This window comes from Pichia kudriavzevii, chromosome 1 (assembly GCF_003054445.1).
Source record: "Pichia kudriavzevii chromosome 1, complete sequence".
Lineage (NCBI taxonomy): Eukaryota > Fungi > Ascomycota > Pichiomycetes > Pichiales > Pichiaceae > Pichia > Pichia kudriavzevii.
Genome location: NC_042506.1, coordinates 979,627 through 1,000,558, shown reverse-complemented (window position 1 = coordinate 1,000,558; position 20,932 = coordinate 979,627). Strand labels below are relative to the sequence as shown.

At 38.4% G+C, this 20,932-nt stretch overlaps 8 protein-coding genes across 8 annotated transcripts; 4 read left to right on the top strand and 4 right to left on the bottom strand.

Moving 5' to 3' along the window:
- Positions 1-290: 290 nt before the first annotated feature.
- C5L36_0A04510 (uncharacterized protein) lies at positions 291-3,275 on the top strand (the record flags this gene model as incomplete). The annotated part of the gene is made up of 1 exon (XM_029463471.1): positions 291-3,275. The coding sequence occupies one exon, from the start codon at positions 291-293 to the stop codon at positions 3,273-3,275; it is 2,985 nt and encodes a 994-aa protein (XP_029319331.1).
- A 78-nt stretch (positions 3,276-3,353) lies between these two features.
- C5L36_0A04500 (uncharacterized protein) lies at positions 3,354-5,156 on the bottom strand (the record flags this gene model as incomplete). The annotated part of the gene is made up of 1 exon (XM_029463470.1): positions 3,354-5,156. One exon carries the CDS (start codon positions 5,154-5,156, stop codon positions 3,354-3,356), a length of 1,803 nt encoding a protein of 600 aa, XP_029319330.1.
- Positions 5,157-5,568: 412 nt separating this feature from the next.
- C5L36_0A04490 (uncharacterized protein) lies at positions 5,569-8,832 on the top strand (the record flags this gene model as incomplete). The annotated part of the gene is made up of 1 exon (XM_029463469.1): positions 5,569-8,832. The coding sequence occupies one exon, from the start codon at positions 5,569-5,571 to the stop codon at positions 8,830-8,832; it is 3,264 nt and encodes a 1,087-aa protein (XP_029319329.1).
- Positions 8,833-9,168: 336 nt separating this feature from the next.
- Positions 9,169-10,110, bottom strand: C5L36_0A04480 (uncharacterized protein; the record flags this gene model as incomplete). The annotated part of the gene is made up of 1 exon (XM_029463468.1): positions 9,169-10,110. One exon carries the CDS (start codon positions 10,108-10,110, stop codon positions 9,169-9,171), a length of 942 nt encoding a protein of 313 aa, XP_029319328.1.
- A 255-nt stretch (positions 10,111-10,365) lies between these two features.
- On the top strand, positions 10,366-11,139 carry C5L36_0A04470 (uncharacterized protein; the record flags this gene model as incomplete). The annotated part of the gene is made up of 1 exon (XM_029463467.1): positions 10,366-11,139. The coding sequence occupies one exon, from the start codon at positions 10,366-10,368 to the stop codon at positions 11,137-11,139; it is 774 nt and encodes a 257-aa protein (XP_029319327.1).
- Positions 11,140-11,404: 265 nt separating this feature from the next.
- Positions 11,405-12,958, top strand: C5L36_0A04460 (uncharacterized protein; the record flags this gene model as incomplete). Its single annotated transcript, XM_029463466.1, has 1 exon — positions 11,405-12,958. One exon carries the CDS (start codon positions 11,405-11,407, stop codon positions 12,956-12,958), a length of 1,554 nt encoding a protein of 517 aa, XP_029319326.1.
- A 91-nt stretch (positions 12,959-13,049) lies between these two features.
- On the bottom strand, positions 13,050-19,727 carry C5L36_0A04450 (uncharacterized protein; the record flags this gene model as incomplete). The annotated part of the gene is made up of 1 exon (XM_029463465.1): positions 13,050-19,727. One exon carries the CDS (start codon positions 19,725-19,727, stop codon positions 13,050-13,052), a length of 6,678 nt encoding a protein of 2,225 aa, XP_029319325.1.
- Positions 19,728-20,315: 588 nt separating this feature from the next.
- Positions 20,316-20,786, bottom strand: C5L36_0A04440 (uncharacterized protein; the record flags this gene model as incomplete). The annotated part of the gene is made up of 1 exon (XM_029463464.1): positions 20,316-20,786. The coding sequence occupies one exon, from the start codon at positions 20,784-20,786 to the stop codon at positions 20,316-20,318; it is 471 nt and encodes a 156-aa protein (XP_029319324.1).
- Positions 20,787-20,932: the final 146 nt, after the last annotated feature.

Below are 20,932 nucleotides of genomic sequence, written 5' to 3'. Positions count from 1 at the left end.
TGTAACTGAATTTTAAACCCATGTACATCCAAAGCCAAAAATAAAACGGTGTCAATAAACGGAATACTAAAAAAAACCCGGATATTGCGTTCACTGTGTCTGCATGATCGCCAACATATTGTTTTAAGATACCCTATTATTGGCGCACTTACGTAATCAGAGATAATATCTCATCGTCATACAACGGATCTCGCGTTTGGAATGTACTGAAAATACAACACGCTTTAGAGTAGATTAATCTAGTGGAATGGCTTGTAAGGCAGTTGGGATATTGTCGTATATCCGGGCAAATGTCATCAGCAACAAGCTCAGATGATATAGAAGATGTTACAGACTTTACAATAACTTCAATACATGAGGATGCTCCTCGAGGAGCTCTTAATAGAACAAAATCCACAGCTTCTTTTCTTCAAGCACCCAAGCGGAAATCATCTGTTATTCTTGCAACAACTGGTCAAAAAATCCAAAGGTCATACTCTTCTTACAATTGTACTGATAATGATAATAATCTACCAAGGCAAGAGCAGCAAATTAATATTCAGGAAGCTATAAACAGGGAAAATTCCCTTTTAGCATACATCAGATCGTTATTTACCAGGCCCATCTTCAAATCGTCCTTTGCTTACCTAATTGCGTCACTTTTTGTTTATTCTCCCACAATCTCAAACATGCTTGGCACCTCAGACTCAAAACACTTAACATGTACTGTGGTTGTTTATTTCCATCCTTCAAGATCTGTTGGTTCTATGCTGCAAGCTTTATTGTTTGTCTCGTACTCGTTGTTTTTTGGAATCGGTGTGAGTGTTTTTGTGTTTACTTGTATCAGCCTAACATCAATAGATAATGACTCCTCATTTATAGTTGTACCGACGGTGCTGCTGGTATCAGTATTTCTAGGGATGATTTCATTTTGGAAACACCGTGTTACCAAACCTACATTCAACACTGCATCGTCATTAGCGGCAATTCTGATAATTTCTTGTGTCATTAAAGTCTATTCAAGAATGTTAGACACATCTGATAAGGTAACAATTCCTTGGGAGAAAATTGCAAGTATAATAAGCTGTGTTCTTTGTGGGTGCTTGATCTCGGTTGTTGTCTGTTTCACATTATGGCGTAAGTGGGCCAAAAAAGAACTAGCTATTGCAGTAGGAAAGGCCAGTTTGGAAATTGGCAAAACAATGTCCATTTTATGTGATTCTTTCTTATCAATAGATAATACAGGCGAAGAATTTGTGAAGCGTAGGAGTGAAATAACGAACACCTTCAAAACGTTGAAAGCGCAGATAGGAAAGCTGGATGGTTTGCTGGAAGAGTCAATGTTTGAATGTTGTAGTCAAGGACGCGAGCAAGAATACAAATTGTATAAAGGTTTAGTATATTCATGCAAGAGGTTGCTCGCAGATTTAGGTGGATTAAGGAGATCGTTAGAATTCAAATGGGAGTTAGTCGAGTATTATGAAGAGCTTAGAGGTAATGATGACCAAATCAGTGATGAGGCAATGCAAAGAACGGAACAAAGTGCAGCTGCTTCAGATATTGATCACAGGGAAGTTGAAAAACCTGAGGAGTTGATAAATCTTTTCATCTACCATCTTGGTCCAAGTGCAAAATCATTTGTATTCACCATGAATCAGATCTTGGGCGGGAAATTTTATGATGAGGAAGACACGATCAATAACACAGCAACACAATATATGCACAGCTTGGAAATTGCTAAAGAATTATATGAATTTCACCAAACAGAAGCAATAGATAGCTTATACAAACAGGATATATTTGCTAAGCACGAAGGCATGGATGAAAAGATCAATCAGGAAGAAGTTGCTGCCACATGTGCTAACTTTTCCTTCTCGGTTACCCAGATGTCTATTGAACTAGAGAATTATTTGAACTTAATGATTTCATTGTATGATTATAAAGAGTCGCCTAAAAGGTCATATGGTTTTTTGAAGTTTTGGAAAAGAGATGCTTATTCACACGCAGACGCCGAAAGAAGTCAGTTAATACCTATCGAGCTAGATACAGAGAAAAAGTCATTTGGTTATAGTATATGGAAAATGCTCAAGTTTACAAGAGGTGTTGATTTTCAGTTTGGGTTTAGAGTTGGGTTGGGTGCTTTGATTCTTGCTTCACTTGCATTTTTAGATTCTACCAGGCATATATTTAATGAATGGAGAGGGGAATGGGCTCTTGTGACCTACTGTATTATTATGAATAAATCTTTGGGCGGTACTGCAATGACAGTAAAATGGAGATTTTTGGGTACTTTTATAGGCGCCTTTTTAGCATATTGGGTTTGGCAACTGTTTTTCCCAGTTGTTTCAATTATGGCGGTATCGGGGTTCCTTGTCTCTTTGCCATGCTTTGACATAATTTTGAATTGGAAAGCCAACAATGCATTTGGTCGGTTTATCCTATTAACATATAACTTGACAGTTTTATACTCGTACACTATGTCCTTATCTGGAATACCTAATGATGGTAACGACTGGGAAGGTGGTGGAGATCCAATAATTTGGGAGATTGCATTTCATAGGTATTTTGGCGTAAGTTTGGGCGTTATATGGGCACTTCTCATCACTATGACTCTTTTCCCAGTTACCGCTAGGGGAAGAATTAAAAGGGGACTTTCAGTTTTGTGGTTACGAATGGGTTTGATTTGGAGGAGAGGTGCTTTGAATTCACATCTAGATGAATATCAACAGAAAAAGCTAGATGGTTTGAGAGGCTTGAAGGTATGCCATTCCATCATGGGTGAATTGCGGACTTTGCTAAAACAAGCACCAATGGAATTACGTTTAAAGGGTGCTTTTCCTACAGAAATTTACACGAAACTCATGGATGGGACAGAAGGTGTTCTGGATGCATACGAAAACTTGAACTCGATTGTTGATGTTGATCCTATCTTAAGTCCTATTGAAGGAGTAGTGTTGGACAATCTGAATGAGGAGATTACTGAGCTACAGAATAGGGTATTTTCTATGTTCTACATGCTAGCATCGGCCCTGAAATTAGGTTTACCTTTAGCTGGTGATCCAGCGTCCACGGAGAATGCAATGCTCAAGTTGCTCAGCAAGCTAGCAGATGTACGCAAAACAGTGGAAGCAAGAAAAGAGGTTGGGAAAAGTGCCGGTTTGAAAAATACAGATTTTGTTCTGTTTTATTCCTATTGCCTAGTAACAAACTTTATTGTTAATGAGTTAACAAGCCTGATGGAAGAACTTATCCACTTATACGGTCAGCTCGATGAAGAATCAGTACAGTTTATTTGAAAACTATTTCCTAGATAAATTCGCAGCATTAAAACTTTTCATTAAAAGATATATACATATGATCTATAAACAGGTTGATTACTCATACTCAAGTCCAATAACATCTTCAAAAATTTTGGAAGAAATAGTGGCCTTCATTCTAGCACATAACAAATAAGCACCACTTAATTTTCTATGTAAAGAATATGTTTCCTCTGGAGGTGGAGTTAGTCTTTCATTTAGCATCAGCTTGATGTTAGTACGGACTCTGTCAGTAATAGTCTGTCCCTCAAAGTTGAAGGAAGTTTCTGCTCTGAAAGGTTCACCCAACACCATTATAGAATCAACATGAGCATTGGTCATTGCTTCAGATTCTAAGCCAGTTAAAAATCCTAGCTCAATTGAATATTTCTTTGCTGCCTCACGATCTTCTCTAACAGCTGCACGTAAGCAGTTCGCATATGGGATAGTAAATTCCTTATCGAAATCACGGCAGGCACCAAAGTCCAATAACTCAATTTTATCTGTTTGTTCGTTGTACAGAAAGTTGGCCCAATTAGGATCAGTTTGCATGAATCTGTACTGATAAATCTCCTTTAAGGTCAATCTCATAATTTCCGTAGAAATTCTATCTTTAACATCTTGGGGCCAGTCACCCTTAGCAATTTCCGTGCCTCTCATTCTTTGCATGGTGAGGACATGTTCATCACTCAAGTCATGATAGACCTTTGGAACTTCGAAGACCTTTTCATTCGCCAACATCTCCTTGTACCTGACTATATTGTTGGCTTCTCTGATGTAATCGCATTCCCATTTCAACTCGACTCTAGCATTAGCAATGGATTTCTCCAAGAACATACCTGGAGGTAACATTTTAGTAGATGTAAGCAATGTCAAAATATTATCTAAATCGGAATCAATCGAATTGGCAACACCTGGGTACTGAACTTTGACTACAACCTGCTCCAAACCTTTCCTAGTAACAGCGGTGTGAACTTGTCCAATCGAGGCAGCAGCAATTGGGATATCATCAAAACTTGCAAAAAGACGGCTTCTCCAATCTTCCCCCAACTCAAAAGCCAATGTTTTTTCTAGTTGATCAGCAGGCATGTAGTGTGCGTTATTCTGCACTCTCAACAGAATCTTTTGGATGTCTGGCGGTAAGACAGAATTATCTTGAAATGAAAGCATTTGCCCAACTTTTAAAGCTGCACCTCTCATTTGAGAAAACTTTCTGGCCATCAACTCGATATTACGTGGTGATAGTATGACAGATTTCATTTCAGGAACTTTACCAGTTTTGGCATAGTGGGTTGCTGTATCTTTCAGAACATGGGCACCCATTGATGCTGCCAAAGTACCATAATGAAATAGACGACCCAGTCTCGATGAGGGGATAGAAGCCTGAGTTAGCTTGACCGCAGGTTCCTTCTTGCTGCCAATTACTTCAACTTTGGAGCCTTTTTTGTCATCTTCACTTAGCATTCTAGAAGTATGCAACTCACGTTTCTGTTGTTTATTACCATGTCCCTTCTTCTTATGCACCTTGTCCGATTCACCCTTTGCGGCTTTATAAATATCAATCTCAGCTTCATCATTTACAGCCGATCCACGTGCTTTAGCTGACTTTCTCTTAGCGATTTGGAAAATATCCGTTTCGGAATCACCAAATTCATCATAATGGTGTGCTTGCGATTCCACATTAGCATCACTAAAAGGCCTGTTAGCAGCTTTAGCCTTGGCTTCTTCTGAGACTATTTTAGCTTCAGTGAATAATGCATCATTTCCCTTTATTGAGTTTAAAAGGTGGCAATCCTTGGTTCCAACTTCGACAGCTTTCTTGACAACTTTTGCAGCTCCTGCAGCAACATTATACAAATGATACACAGTCTTAGCCGACATGTCTTTTAAATAGCTCAGATGTATAGGCCCAACGGTAATAACAGTCGGACCGAAACCGATATTTAATATAAGTGACTCCTGACAAGGTTAACCATGTTCAGAAAACAAGACACCTCAATAGAAAGCGGAAATAAACTACCTGCTCTTTTAAAGTAGAGGATTCCCATCGACGCGCCGGTAAACGTTCTTCCTTTATTGTTTACTTTTTTTTCTCTCTCCCGAAAATCAAAATGATTTTTTTGAGAGCCAAAAAAATTTTTTTTTTCTTTTTTTTCACTTTCCAATACCGTTGCAATTGTCATCAGAAACACATTGTACCAACCTATTTCTTTTGTTTTCTTTTACTTGTAGGGCTTTGAGTTCCTGATTCTTTCTACGTCACTGAACAACACTCAACCTAAAACTCGGAAAAATGGACCAACAATTTGTTCAACAACTTGAGAACACCTTGTCTATGGTGTTGCTTCCAGACAATGAAGCAATCAAACAAGCAACCAACCATTTAAAGAATGAATTTTATAACAAAACCGTCTCTTTGCCAGCGTTGATCCAGATCTTGCAATCTTCTTCTAATGAAGGTGTCAGGAAATTAGCTGCAGTTGAAGCAAAGAAATTGGCTCCAAAATTCTGGGACGAGTTGGATGATCAAATTCAACAATCTATCAGAGACTCAATTTTACCATTTGCGTTTACTTACCCAAAGCAAGACATTAGACACTCAACTTCTAGATTGATTGCAGATATTGCATACATTGACTTAGAACAAGGTAAATGGGGCAATTTATTACAAACTTTAGTTTCCTCTGCTACCGATCCTAATAAGGAAACAAGAGAGACTGCCACTTTTGTCCTGTATTGCATTTTAGAACAATTACCTCTGTCCTGGAATGAACATACTGCTTCATTTTTAGAACTATTTGCTACTACTTTACAAGATAACGAGTCTCCAGTTGTTCAAATCAACACTGTTCTATGTTTGGAAGCGTTGTCTAATACTATTGACGAAGATGAAGCGTTATTGAACTCTTTAGCAGGTCCATTTTCTTCTTTAATTCCTTCCATGTTACAAGTCTTACAAAACTCCTTACACTATGATGATACCGATAAAACTAAAGAATTGTTCACTGCTTTCAACTATTTAGTTATGTTGGATATGAAGCTTTTGGGTGATCACTTCATTTCCATTGTTCAATTTATGATGCAAACAGCAGTTAATATGGAGATTGAATCTCCGATCAGAGGCTTTGCATTGTCTAACTTAACACAATGTGTTTCTTATAGAAAGTCAAAGGTCGTTCAAGCACAAATTGGTCAGCAATTAACACAAACTGCATTAAGAATTGCAGGTGAAGAAGATGATACCGTTGAAGACCAGTTAAGTACCGAATCTGAAGAAAATGAAAATGAAGAAGATGAACCTCCAACTTTAGCAATCAGACTCTTGAACATCTTGGCTTACGAATTACCACCTAATCAAGTCATACAGCCTACTTTAGAGGCAGTTACTTCTATGTTGGCATCCCAAAACCCTTATGAGAGAAGAGCTGCTTTATTAGCTATTGCTGCATGCGTTGAAGGTGGTCCAGATTACTTAAGTGTTCAGTTACCAAAGATCATTCAAATGGTTGCTGCTGGTCTTCACGACAATTCTATTATTGTCAAGGCAGCGGCACTCAAGTGTTTGGCTATTTTGGGCGAATCATTGAAGGATGCAGTTGCAGAATATTATGAGACTCTAATGCAACCAATCATCTCCATTATTGACTCTACTGATAAGATTTTGGTTTACAAGTTTGCAACGTATGCTTTAGATACTCTTATTGAGTATATGGCTTCTGATGCAATCAAAAACTACATCGAACCATTAATGAACAAATTGTTCCATATGTTAGACTCTGCTCAATCATCATCTTTGAAATCTGCAATTGTTTCTGCTATTGGATCAGTTGCTTATGCATCTGGTAAATACTTTATTCCATACTTCCAAAACTCTATCCAACTGTTGGAAAAATTCATTGCTAACATCTCGGTCACTGAAGGGATGACTGAAGATGATATTGAGTTGCGTGCACAAACATTTGAAAATATCTCATCAATGGCTAGAGCTGTTGGTTCTGAAGCTTTTGGTCCTTATGCTGAACCATTAATGAATGCTTCATACTCAGCAATTCAATCTGATAATTCCAGACTAAGAGAAGCGGGTTTTGCTTTTATTTCCAATATGGCCAAGGTTTATGGTGAGCAATTTGCATCATTCTTACCAAAGATTATTCCAGAAATTCAAAAATGTTTAGAGCAAGATGAATTCCAACTAAATACCGAAGATGTTGATGAAGAATCTCTTGCAGAAAACCTAAACTTTTCTTCTGGTATTGCTACTGAGAAGGAAGTCGCTTTAGTTGCTTTAGGTGAATTAGCTGTCGGAACTAAGTCTGCATTTGCACCTTACGTTGAAGGCATTATGGGTGTGTTGATTCAACAAATTACTGAATCTTTATCCATTGGTGCTTCTTGTATTACAATCATGTGGAAGATCACCAAGGCTATGTACGATGCGTTTGGTTTATCTGATACCACTGCTGCTTTGATTAAGACTGTTAGAGAAAATACTGCTGAGCTATTGGTCGAAGAAGTCGATGTCAATACAGTTGTTACATGTCTTGATGAATTCTATCAGTATGGTAAGGATATGGGTAAGATTGCAATCATTGATGATTCCGATTCCAAATCTTTGTCCACCTTGTTAGAACAACTTCAGTTGATTCTAAACAATCAACACCCATGTCAAGAAAAGGATGAAGATATGCCATCAGATGAAGACACTAACGAAACTGATGCAGTTATTTATGATTCCGCCTTAGAAGTTTTAATCTCCTTAGCTACTGCTATCAACGCAGAGTTCCCTCAAATCTTTGCTCAATTCAAAGATGTCATCTATGCGCAAATCCAATCCAAGTCTAAATCTAAGAGAGTTTCCACTTTAGGTTGCCTCGCAGAAATCACCCATAATATGAAAACCAATAATCCATACTCCCAAGAATTACTTGAGATTTTTGTCAATAAATTAGGTGATGATAAATCAAGTGAAGTTAGAGGTAATGCTGCATATGGTGTCGGTATTGCCATTGAATTTGCAAACTTTGATGCTTCTTCAGCATACCAAACTATTTTGGAATCACTTTTCACGTTACTAAACAAAGCAGATAAGGAAGCTTTAAAGAACGAAGATGGCGACGAAGAAACTGCAGAAACTATCAACAGGACATTTGCTAATGCATGTGGTTGTGTGGCTAGAATGACTTTGAAACATTCTGCTGCTGTTCCCGTCGATGCCATTTTACCGGCTTTGTTTGAACATTTACCATTGCAAACTGGTTTTGAGGAGAACACTCCAATTTTTGAAATGGTGATTAAATTAGCTACCGAAGAAAATGCATGGATCAACGGCAACCCTCAAGCTATTGTTTCCTTCTTTTCTGGAGTTTTCATCAAAGAAGCAGAAAAGGATAAATTGATTGCAGAATCCACTTTAGGCAGAGAAGAAAATATCGAAAGATTGAACCAATTTGCGTCTGACGAAATCAAATCTAAGGTTGTCGAATTCTTGAAATGGTTCAACTCTAAGCATAATGGTTTAGTTGCAGCTGATGCTACCTTAGCCAGCGTGATTGCATAATCATTGCATAATACTGTTCAATGCTCTCATCTTGGACATTCCCCTGTAATTTTAAATCAAGATATTTTTCCCTTTTTTTTGCATTTCTAATCACTTTATATTTAATTATCTGTGGAATAATTATTCTCTCTAGCTCACAACGTATAAGATTTACCCCTCCCCTTTTATATAAGTCTTTCTAATACATACAATGGTATATTTGATCAAAAGCAAATATAAACAGCTTTTTTTCATAATAGGTTGTTTCTTATATGTCGAGATAGAATAGACAAAGTTACAAATGGAAGGTAAATAGTATCTACAGGAATAGGGGGATAAGTTGAACATAAATCATAATTATTTCTTAGATCTGGAATCGGTAACTGTGTTCAACAATAATGCTTCATTATCCAAGAAAACTCTGTTTGGAGACTTTGCAAGAATTTCTGCAATTTCTTTTGCAGTTGAAAGTCTTTTTAATTCAACATAGTCTTTAGATCTCTTGATAGCATCACCGATTAATTCAGCAGATTTAGCTTCACCTTGTGCCTTAACAACCATGTATTGCTTTTCCTGGATTGCCTTATCAACTACAAATGTAGCTCTTTGAGCTTCTTGTTGCGAGATTTGCTTAGCTTCGACAGCACTAGAAAACTCTGGAGAAAATGTCATTGCAGTTAATGATACATCATCCAACATAATGTTAAAGTATGCCGCACGTCTGACCAAATTCTCTCTGACAAAAGAGGAAACCTTCTCCCGCTGTGTGATCAATTGAATAGCATTAAACTGAGCAACGACAGCTTTTAATACCTCGTTGATAATGGATGGTAAAACCTTCTGTTCGTAATCCTTACCAAGGGTTCTGTGAATAGTTGGTAGCTCTCTTTCATCTGGTCTTGATAGAACTCTACATGATATGTTAACCATTTGCAAGTCCTTAGTACTCGTCAAAGAGGCGATTGTTGTAGGCTTTGCTCTGATGTCGTAAATAGTAGGGAATTGTAAGAAAGGTATCTTGATGTGTGTACCTTCTCCTACAACTGTGGGCTTGATACCAGATAGTCTATCATAAATGACTGCTCTTTCACCACCATTGACATTGTAAAGGGTATTTTGGCCAAACACTAATGCTGCACCTACTAAAACCAAACCACCAATACTGAACAATGCTCCCTTTGGAGAGCCACCACTACCTGGCTTAAAACCACTACGTCCTGGTCCACCTGAACTTTTTGAGATTTCTTCTGCTCTTCTCTGCAAGTCTCTTGCAAACCTCTGCCAATCGTTGTTGTTCATTGTTTAATTTGTAGTAATCAGGTGTGTATTTATAAATATACTACGATATAGTACCTGTCCATTGAAGGGGGCAAATAAAAGAAGGTTGAGGAAAAATGCGCTCCAACGAACCCCCGCTCGCAAAGGATTCGCGGTGTACGGTTAACAGAGTATGCAACTACTTACCAACGTGGCAATAACCTACCTAGTCAACTGTCTATTCCTTCCAATATTAGAGACAGAGCAGATACCGAACCACTTCAAGACAAACTAAGAATGTCGACCGATGGAAGTGATATAACAAGAGCTGTGCTGGATGGCAACGTTGGCATTGTGAAGAATTTGCTTTCCAAAGACCCGAAATTGGTGTTTACTAAAGATGAGGATTCAAGAACTCCGTTACACTGGGCGGTTTCCTTACAAAAGCCAGAAATGGTCAAAATATTACTTGATCCATATTCCAATGTTACAGAAGATGTTTTGAAGTCTTTGGAGAAGACCGAGATTGATATAGATGATATGGTTGATGATTCTGGTTGGACACCATTACATATTGCAGCAGCTGCAGGCAGTTTTGAGATTTTCAAGGAACTGGCAACCCATGTTAGTTTACCCGATGTGCAGCTACAGACATCGACTGGTCAAACCTGTCTACATTATGCTGTGAGTAAAAATAACTATGAGATAGTCAATTTCTTACTAACCCATTTGGGTGCAAGTACACGTATTAAGGACAAAAAGGGACAGCTGCCTATTCATAGGGCTGCTGCAGTTGGGTCTACTAGGATGGTTGACATCTTAGTCCAGACGGGAAAGTCGCCTGTAGATCCTGCTGACTCATTTGGGTATCTACCTATTCATTATGCCCTTGCGGAAGGCCACGGTGAAGTTGCAGTTCAATTAGTTGTTTTAGGATCGGCATGGAAAACTCCTGTTTCTTCCGGAGAGAGCACTCTAAGTATAGCAGTGGATGATAAGGTTCGAAGCTTTTTTAAAAGCACCCTGTTGAATGAAGGTTTAGCAGAAGAAGCTGATTTTGAGAGCCTTTGACTAGCTTTTAAAGGCAACGAATGACGAGTCTGTCCTCTCCCAGCTGAGCCTCCATCTTTTTTTCTCATCATCATCATGCTTACGTAATTAAATTGAGGTAAATGCGAAAATCGCAAAAAAAAAATTTTTTTTATTCATTTCTTCGAGAATCATCTGAGAGAATCTAGCAGTGGGTTAGTAGCATAGCGTGATTAAGTTAAAAAGACCAGACTATACGGAGTTTCTTTGCAAGAAAATTAGCCTTTTGAGCTCTTGCAATTAGAAAATGTCAGCTTCTGAAACAGATCACGTTGATAAGAAACCTAAGGTTGAGATTTCTGAATCTCAACAGCAAGAAGAAAAACAAGAACAGCAGGAAAATTTATTCAAGCCGGTTGGGGAAGTTGCCGCTGAAACTGAAGATGAACCTCAAGCAGTTGTTAATCAAGGATTGAGAAAGACCGGTGCAGAGGATGCACAAGGCCATGCGGTCCAGGAGATTGAATCTCTGTGTATGAACTGTCATAAACAGGGTGTCACGCGGTTATTGTTGACATCGATTCCATATTTTAAGGAGATAGTCTTGATGTCATTTCAATGTCCACATTGTGGATTCAGAAACTCGGAAATTCAAGAAGCTTCAGAAATCCAAGAAAAAGGTGCAACATATATCCTCAAGATTGAGTGTGCCAAAGATTTTGAAAGGCAAGTTGTCAAATCCCACACTTGTACCAGTAAATTTTTGGAATTGGACTTTGAAATCCCACCACAGAGAGGTCAGTTAACTTCACCTGAAGGTTTACTCAATGAAACTGTTGAAAATTTGAAACAGTCACAAGCAGAGAGAAAAGAATCACAGCCAGAAGTATACAATAAAATTGAAGAATTTATTTCCAAAGTTCAGAAATGTCTGAATTGTGAAGAAGGTTCATTGCCATTAACTTTGGTTTTGGATGATCCAGCAGGTAACTCTTGGATTGAATATGTTCCTGGGGAGCCACAGCATAAGTGGAGTTGTACGTGGTACCCAAGATCTCCAGCACAGAATGTGCAACTAGGTCTAATTTCAGAGGATGAAGTTGCACAGCGTGAAAGAGAAATCAATAAGGCAAAGGCAGCTGAAGCCAAAAAACTAGTCGAATCCAAGAACAACGTTGAAGATAACAATCCAAGATCTCATATAGTGGGTGGTGATTCCGAGATTGAGAACTTTGAAAATGAGGTTGAAACCTTCCGTGCCACTTGTTCTGGTTGTTATGCACCATGTTATACACATATGAAATTGGTGAATATTCCTCATTTCAAGGACGTTGTCATCATGTCGACAACTTGTGACCATTGCGGTTACAAGTCTAATGAGGTGAAAACTGGCGGTGAAATCCCTCCGCACGGTACTAAAATCACTCTATACTGTGATGACCCTGAAGATCTAGCCCGTGATATCCTAAAATCCGAGACTTGCGGTATGCAAATTCCGGAGCTCAATCTTGATTTGACACCTGGTACACTTGGTGGCAGATTCACAACCATTGAAGGTTTGTTACGTCAAGTTAAGGATGAATTACATGCGAGAGTTTTCACCCAAACGTCAGACTCAATGGCACCCGATGTTAAGGCAAGATGGAACACATTTTTTGATAACTTGGATAAGGCAATTGATGGTAAAATCAAGTTCACTGTCCACATGACCGATCCCCTATCTTCTTCTTATATCCAGAATGTTTATGCCCCAGATCCAGATCCGAACATGAAGATCGAACAGTACGAAAGAACACAAGAGGAAAATGAAGAGCTCGGGTTACTTGATATGAAGACAGAAAATTACGACCAAGCTACTTGAATGTATTATAATGATTTTGAGTAACCTATTCAATCATTAAATCATATATGTATATATATATAAACTTTCTCCCCAATAATATTTTTCTAATCTATGATCGTTTGCTTTTAACTGTAAACTCAGTTTTGTTAAAGATATCCTTATAGTCGTCACTCTCACCGGAACTAGAATCAACGACTGAAATTTCATCGTCATCCAGGTTCCTCAAGACATAGCCATCATTAAATGGATTTCTGCTGCTTTGGGACATTGCCCTGTACAACTGGTTGCTAAAAACAGGATGACCCTCATCGGTATCGTTTAGTCTATCCATGAGAACTTCTAAGGATATATCCTTTCCCTTCAGTTGCTTCCTCAATTCCTCCTTAATTTGCTGCTTCTCTGATAAGCTGTCAGCATTTTTCAATTTCTCAAAAACTCTACCTTTATCAAGGGCATATTTATAACGTAATCTTGTAAATATCATCTTAATAGTAAGTAAAATTTTCTCTTTTCTTAACTCCCTGTTAATTAAACGAATTTGGGCAGAGTGCCGTAGAAAATCTTCCAAATTCAAACATGTGCTATCTTCAAATGTCGAATAAAATCCAACTAACTGCAGGGAATCACTAAATGGGATTTTCCGAATAACCCCCACTTGGTGGTGGCTCTCGTTATCCACGGGGACTATGGTTGCGGTATTCAAAAGCTCAGAAACTAATCTTGCATACCTGAGCCTTCTTTGACGGATCTCCCCATAATCGATTAAAGAGAGGATCTCCTCCAATCTAGTGACGTTTATTTTGACATCATAACCATTTCCTGGATTTTCATCGAGGACAACTCTACGATAGATAGAGCCGAGAGAAACATATTTGGGATAAACATGATACGACAAGACACCATCAAGAGAGGACAAAAACCTGTAGAGATCGTGTTCATAAATAAATCCAGTACCGTTTGGATCAAATTTTCTCCATGCCTTTTTAAATTTGCGAAGTTCCTCACGTGTAATCAACTTATGAGGGCCAGATCCATGATAAACATAACTAAAGTTGGTGATGACCACAGAAATCAAGATATTCAAAAAAATGTACATTGACAAAATGTTCCAAACAATGAAAAATATTTGAGCCCCAATGATGTTTCCACAATCTGTATACTGTCCATAAGAAGTACAATATGGCATTGATAATTTAAAGTCATCCATTATGTAATTCCATCCTTCACCAAAACTATTCCTGAATAACAGGATGAGAGCCTTTGTTACAGTCCTGGCATTGATGTTACCAGAAGTATTCGGTCCTATCTTCGTTAGCCCGAAGACTTGATTCATTGCAATCGCAAATGCTAGATATAGCACCAACCAGGTGTATAATATTGTTAATAATGAAACCAATGCAGTAGAGCCACATTTAAGTAATTGGTATAAGGCGTCAATCTGTGGAATGGCCAAGCACAAAACTGACACTAAGCAAACCTTGTAGAGATTGTAAAAGACATTCTTAGACCTATAGTTAAGAGCAAAAGCAGACATAATAAACGCAGTAGTAATAAGGAAGGTTATGATAATATTCCACTTTTTAGTAAAGAAAGCTTTCATTCCAATTGCATAGAGAAAAAGTGTTTGGTTGATGAAAAGGTTCAAAGTGGTAAATAAATATATACCAGTTCTTACACTTTCACCATTGTATGAATCTGGATAACATTCCGAAACCAAAGCAGCAAAATGCAGCAATAATATGAACGCAGTGTATCTTGACCAAATTCCCTTCTTTTTAGTAATGAAGTTGTATACTCTGTTTTGCCAATAACTCATATTGCTTTCATTTATTCCTTTACCAAGAGTTACTCTACTCAACACTTTTTTCACTTCATACCACCCATACTGGTCATTGCTTAGAAATGCAATACCAGTTTGAACTTGATAATTATTGATGATGATAGAAATGAATAAGTTGATAATGAAGATGGTAGCCACAAAAATGAAAAATATAACAAAAAACCCATTCCCGGGTGTATAAAACAAATTTGGTTGTTCGCCATAAGTAGTGATGTTAACTACGTCACCTAGAAGATCAACCCAACCTTCTAGTGACAAGATTTGAAATAACGAATTGAACGAATTACCAAAATTGTCAAAATACAATAAAGGTGTTTCAACATAGTTTGGGCTAAGCACGTTCCACTTGAATACTGTATTTGTATATTCAAATCTACAATCATTCAATGCAGATACGCCATCAACACAACTAGACATTTCCTTGCTAAAAATGTTCAATCCCCATAGAGAAAAGGGAATGAGCAAAGATAACGAAACTAAAGCTGCAGAGATAATCTTCATAGCACCGGATATAATAGCAATATTAAACACCATCTGTGTCTGTTTGTTGATAGTAAGTAATCTAAAAGTACGAAAAGCTCTGACAGCATCAAACGTAACAAGCAATGTGTAGTTGTCAGAAAGAACCGAGACAATTGGCACCCAAAAAGACATTAACACATAAAAGTCAAGGAAATTGTAAAATGATTTGAAGTATGCCCTGGGGCCAAATAATAACCCGTCGGCTATAACTCTCATGAAAAACTCAACAGTGAATATGACAATAAATATAGCATCTGGATAAACCATCCAACTATTATAAATATTGTAACTTAATTTACTCATTCTGTATAGGGGGGTCTCATAACAAGCCAAAATCACAACAACAATAGAAGATAAAAACATAAAGATGGAGAAAGTAATCATACATTTTGGTGCCGGTTGTCTTCCCTCTGTTCTTTTTAAGTTGGTTGGTGAAATAAACATTTGACAAAATCTTCTGATTGGATTTTCATTTGTAAAGACAAGTAATGACCTATCAACATTTTGTGGCCTTTGAAAATTATGGTTTTCATTCAGATTGTTTGCTTCAGAGTCTCTTGAATAAATTCTGTTTTCATCATCTTTCCTCCCCAGGAAGAGTAACTTTACACTTCTTCGTATATAGTTATAGTAGAACACTTTAATGTGGTGTTTTGCAGCATCAATTGAGGGCTGAACTTTTTTATAAAAAGAACTTTCAATAATATCTCTCTTCATCATAAGTATTCTACCTTTCATAGTATCGTCATCTCCAACCTCATACTTGCTGATGTCTATTGGGGGTTTTCCATTGGCAAGCATTAATTCATTCATACGTGCCAAAAAATCATTTGCCTCTTCTGATTGTGAACCTGCCACAAATTTGTTTCTCACCAAATCAATGATACCTTCCTCTGAGGAATTTTTGGATTGCTTTATACATGACTTCATGAATTGCTTTATTTGGTTGATCTTTTTTTCTGCATCCGACAATTCCAAGTTATCAGTGATAATAGCAATGAAAATACTCATCAAAACGGTATTTGATAAAAAGAACCAAAATATCAAGAAGCATCCATAGCACATGGCATTAAATGTAGAATTGGAGTACTGTTCAACAACATATAGGATATCTGACCAATTCTCAGTAGTCATGATTATGAATAGAGAAACGATGGAGTTCGGCAAATTGTACATAGCCCAAGGAGTATCGCTCATTTCTTCTTCTGGGACGACCCCTTCAAACAGCCGTGACATGATTATACTGACAAAAAACAAAAGCAATGCTCCAAAAATAATTAGTTCGACAAAAGGTTTGACTCTTTTTAGAGCAATTTTCCAAGACTCTCTGACAGGTTTTATGGACACGATGACTCTGTAAAACCTCAAAATTCCAAAAATAGACAACCATCCGTATGCCACCGAGCTAATGGAGTTGTATACAGTAGGTGAGCTGATGACCAGAGTAACAGTTGCCAAAAACAAATCAATGATGTTGAACCCCGAAAAGAAAAACATTTTCCAGTCTCCAGCAAGAACAAAGATCATAAACCTTAAAATCACCTCGACCATTAAAATTATACTCGTTATGAAATCCCACGTATTGTATTGTTTGGGAAAGACACCATCTTCTCTTGTTTTGGTACAACCATAGATAAATGAAATCAGTATTATAAGAACAAAAATGTATTCAACTTTTTTCCACAACTTTATTAACTTACTATTAGAAACAAATTGTTGATACCTCTGCCTTGATTTTTCAAGCCAAGAAATGTGAGGCTTCTGTAGTCGTTCTTCTGTCTTATATGAATGAAGAATGACTGCAACAACTAGGTTGATCATCCATACATCCAAAATAAATATTCCACAGATAAAGAATAAAGAGGAGGCCATAGTGTCACTATCCATGGTATAATACATCAAATCAGTAAAAGTGTTGGCAGACATAACAACAAAGAGGGACTGAAGTGAATATACGATATTGTCAAACGAGAGATGATCATTGTAGGGATTTTCTCCAATAATGCATTTTGAATTCACCGGACAGGCAAAACCTTTGGCAATTTTAGAAGGCTCTCCAAATTGGTTAAGGTAGGGAAGTATCTCCAACGTTCCCGGCTCAAAATAAGAACCACAAAACTGCAATTCGTGTAAATACGTATCAGAAGAGTTGTTGGGATTTGTCCACACACATTGACGACGAAAAGAGGACTCGAATGTTTCAACACCAATTATACTGAGCAAAATCCAGAACAACATGAGAAAAAGAATAACACTTTTTGATTGTGAAGCAGCATCATTGAGGCCCCTGAGAATAATTCTTGAACCCCTAGTGACATTTAATAGTCTCAAAATTCGCAAACACATCAAAGCTCTAAATACCTGAACTTTCTGTATATCCTTATAATTGAATGTCATTCCAAATTGAATCCAAAAACTCAATATAGATACAAAATCAACCCTGTTCCAATTTGTACGTAAATACGCATATCTGGTGGAATGATTCAATTTATTATGGTGCAAAGCATCAGGGGTTTCGTATGTATCGTCTATTTCCTGTGGTTGTTCTAATGCTGATTCAGGTGTGACTACATGTTGTTCAAATGGATTGATTGCATATGAATCATCAAAGGGGTCATCTGTATGGGTAGCACCCGAAACTGGACTTAGTGGCAAAGATATCTTAGGGTTTCTCTTGTCCTTATTGAAGAATTTACTGTTTTTTAGTCTCTGAAAGGTTCTTTTGTAGAACTTCTGTAATTCATTTTCATATCTTTGCAATCGCAAGGCCTCAATCATTTGTGAGTCGTCATATAATCCAAAAGCAACAATTTTAGCTAGCATTTCAAGTGTATAAAGAATGTAATAACTTAGCATGGCCCAATCTGCATTTGTAGGGCCTTTATTAAACACAAATCCGTATTCAGCCTTCCACTGCTGAAAAGCTAGCCATCCCACTTGGGTAGTTAACAAAAGCACCGAAAACTGGTTAGTTATCGGACTGGTAACTATTTTATAACATAAGCTCCGTAACTTAGAATCTGGGGGGAAAATCTTCAAGGAATTTCCGTATAAACGAGGGGCGTTTCCCCCATTTATATCATCGCCGTTACCAGGTATTTCATGTGAGGGGGGAGGCTCCTCATTGCTACTCACTGAAATTTCGTCAGTTTGCTCAATGTTCAACACCGATATAATATCATCATTTTGGTGATTTTTCCTATCAATTTCATCCATGTAAAGCTTTAGAATGGATCCATTCGAATACCTTTTATTCGATGGCAGTTCCTCCTGAAATAATCGTGAAGAACCAGTGGGTGCATCCCTACTCATTGTTTCACTTTGGTGTTCAGATTCTGTGGCTGCTTCTTGTTCGTCTTGACGGTTGTCAAAATTGTCTTCCTCGTCAGATTCATCAATATGAGGGGAATCTGCATTGACCACATTTGAGAGTTTAGCAAACATCTTTGATATTCCTTGCTTACGGGAAACCGGTTTCGCTTTTGCGTCCTTTATTGTTTGCGGTAACGATTGTTGACTTATATTCAAGCTCATATCAAGCAAGGAACTATTGTTGGATGAATCTATGACAATCATTGGACGGGTTTGATCTGGAACCTGTAGGAATACGTCCTGTTGAGATTGGTTTGAAGCCATGTAATTGTCAACTTTTATACCATTGTTTATGCCAGTAGATAAATCTTTCATTGGTATTGCATCGTTCAATTCCAAGTCATAGTTGAAGGAATCTGTATTATAAGAGGCTGAGCTGGCTTTCCTCCTTCTAAGATTTTGGTGGCTGTCAGCATTTACGGTTTTCTTTGGTGAGTGTCTAGTGTTTTGAGGTGGAGCCGAATCTGTGGGCATCCAAACACTTGAAAATAATGCTTCATCTAATACCGAGGACAAGTCTTCATCCAATTCTTGAGATTTCCGAAACCTTGCAGGGGTTTTCAAAATGGGAGTAATTGCAGGCCAATTTGATTCATCTTCATGTGAGGAGGGGATTTCAATTTTCAAGGGTTTTTTCTCTCCATGAGGATGAAGTTTCCGTGTAGTTGTTGTTGTTTTATTGAACAAGCTCTTTGAAGTATCTGCTAGTGTATCAAGAAAGGAGGGATCCTGATGATCCCCATCAACGTCGTGATGTTTTGAAAACATCGATAGTCGTTTATAATCCTCAGCCACAGAATGGAAACTCTTGAGGTCATTGTTGGACGTCACATCATTCTCCGTTTCGTCATTTGCACTAAACGACCCATCTTCATCCATGTACACCGATTCCAAGAGGTTGGAATTTCGAGGTGACAGTCTCCCATTATCACCATTCCCTAAGGCATTTCTCGATGCACTCCTTGATACACTCTGCGAGATATCTGTAGTGCCTCTGGAGAGGATGATCCTAGGCGGCATCTCCGATTCATCTTGGGGGTTAATTGCAGGCATTGGCTATACCTTGTTTCGCAACACTACTGATAAACGGCAACCAACAAACTATGATTGCCCTCTCGTTCGCTCTCTCGATGTTCTCCCCTGGTGAGTCACTGGGTGTTCTAGTATATGGCTCAACCAATTGGTGATTCTATGGTTTGGTGAATTGGTGTCAGTCTGTTTTTTTTTTCTCCTCAGATGCTGACCTAATAAACCACAGAATGCACTTTGGAAAACCCCAATTACTTGAAATAAATTAAACCAAACTCGTGTATATGGGCTCAAAGAACAACAGTCAACTATAAATTCAAAATATAAAGGGTAAAGGGTAAAGGGTAAAGGGTAAAGGGGGGGATGAATGAACGTGTAAAAAGAACCACCATGAAATCACCAACTTTCATCCTGTACCTTGATTGATTGCTACATTGTCCCTCAGTATGGCTAAATTTTATCAACTTGAAATAAACCGCATTGGGCTTCACACAAGGGGTAAATAAATAAATAAATAAATAAAAACCCCCAAATATTCCTCACAAGCCCCGTAAAAGCCCCCATCCTTTATTACTTTATTCTCAACCCCTCCTTGCAAAATCAGCCTCAAAATTACTCGTTCTCAGTGCTACTCACGCTACTTGCCCCCGAGGGCCGCCGCACAACATCCGGTAGTATTGCGCCCGCAGCATCCATCCCAACAGGCCGTGCGCGAACCTGCGCAGTAGCGCCCACCGGCATCTCCGCCCCGCCCAGCGCCTCCGCGTGCGCCGCAGCCTTCACGCGCTCCATGGGGTCCAGACGCTCCACTGGCTCCACTGGCCCCATGGCCTCCATGCTACCCGCGCTTCCCCGACGGTGCGTCTCCACATTCTTGTAGTACGACCAGGGAACATTTTGCAAATTAGGCGCAGTGCCGCCCGACGCCCGCCGCGGATACGCAGCCCCCCCCTCTGGGTAGTAGGGGGTCGACTGCTTGGCGCCCGTCTGCGAGTAAAACGAGCCCGTGTTACCATTCCGCGTGCCCACATTGTGCGCGCTCTTGTTGTCTCTGTAGAGCCACCGGTCCAAAAAAGACGACATTGTTTAATCTCTGGTAATATAAATGGTGTATTTGTATGTATTGACTGATTCTATTTAAAATGGTGTGTATTCTTATATGTTTCCAATTGGAATACTGAAATGTGTTTTCTAGATATTGATTTGAGATAAATGTAGGTGTAAATGGA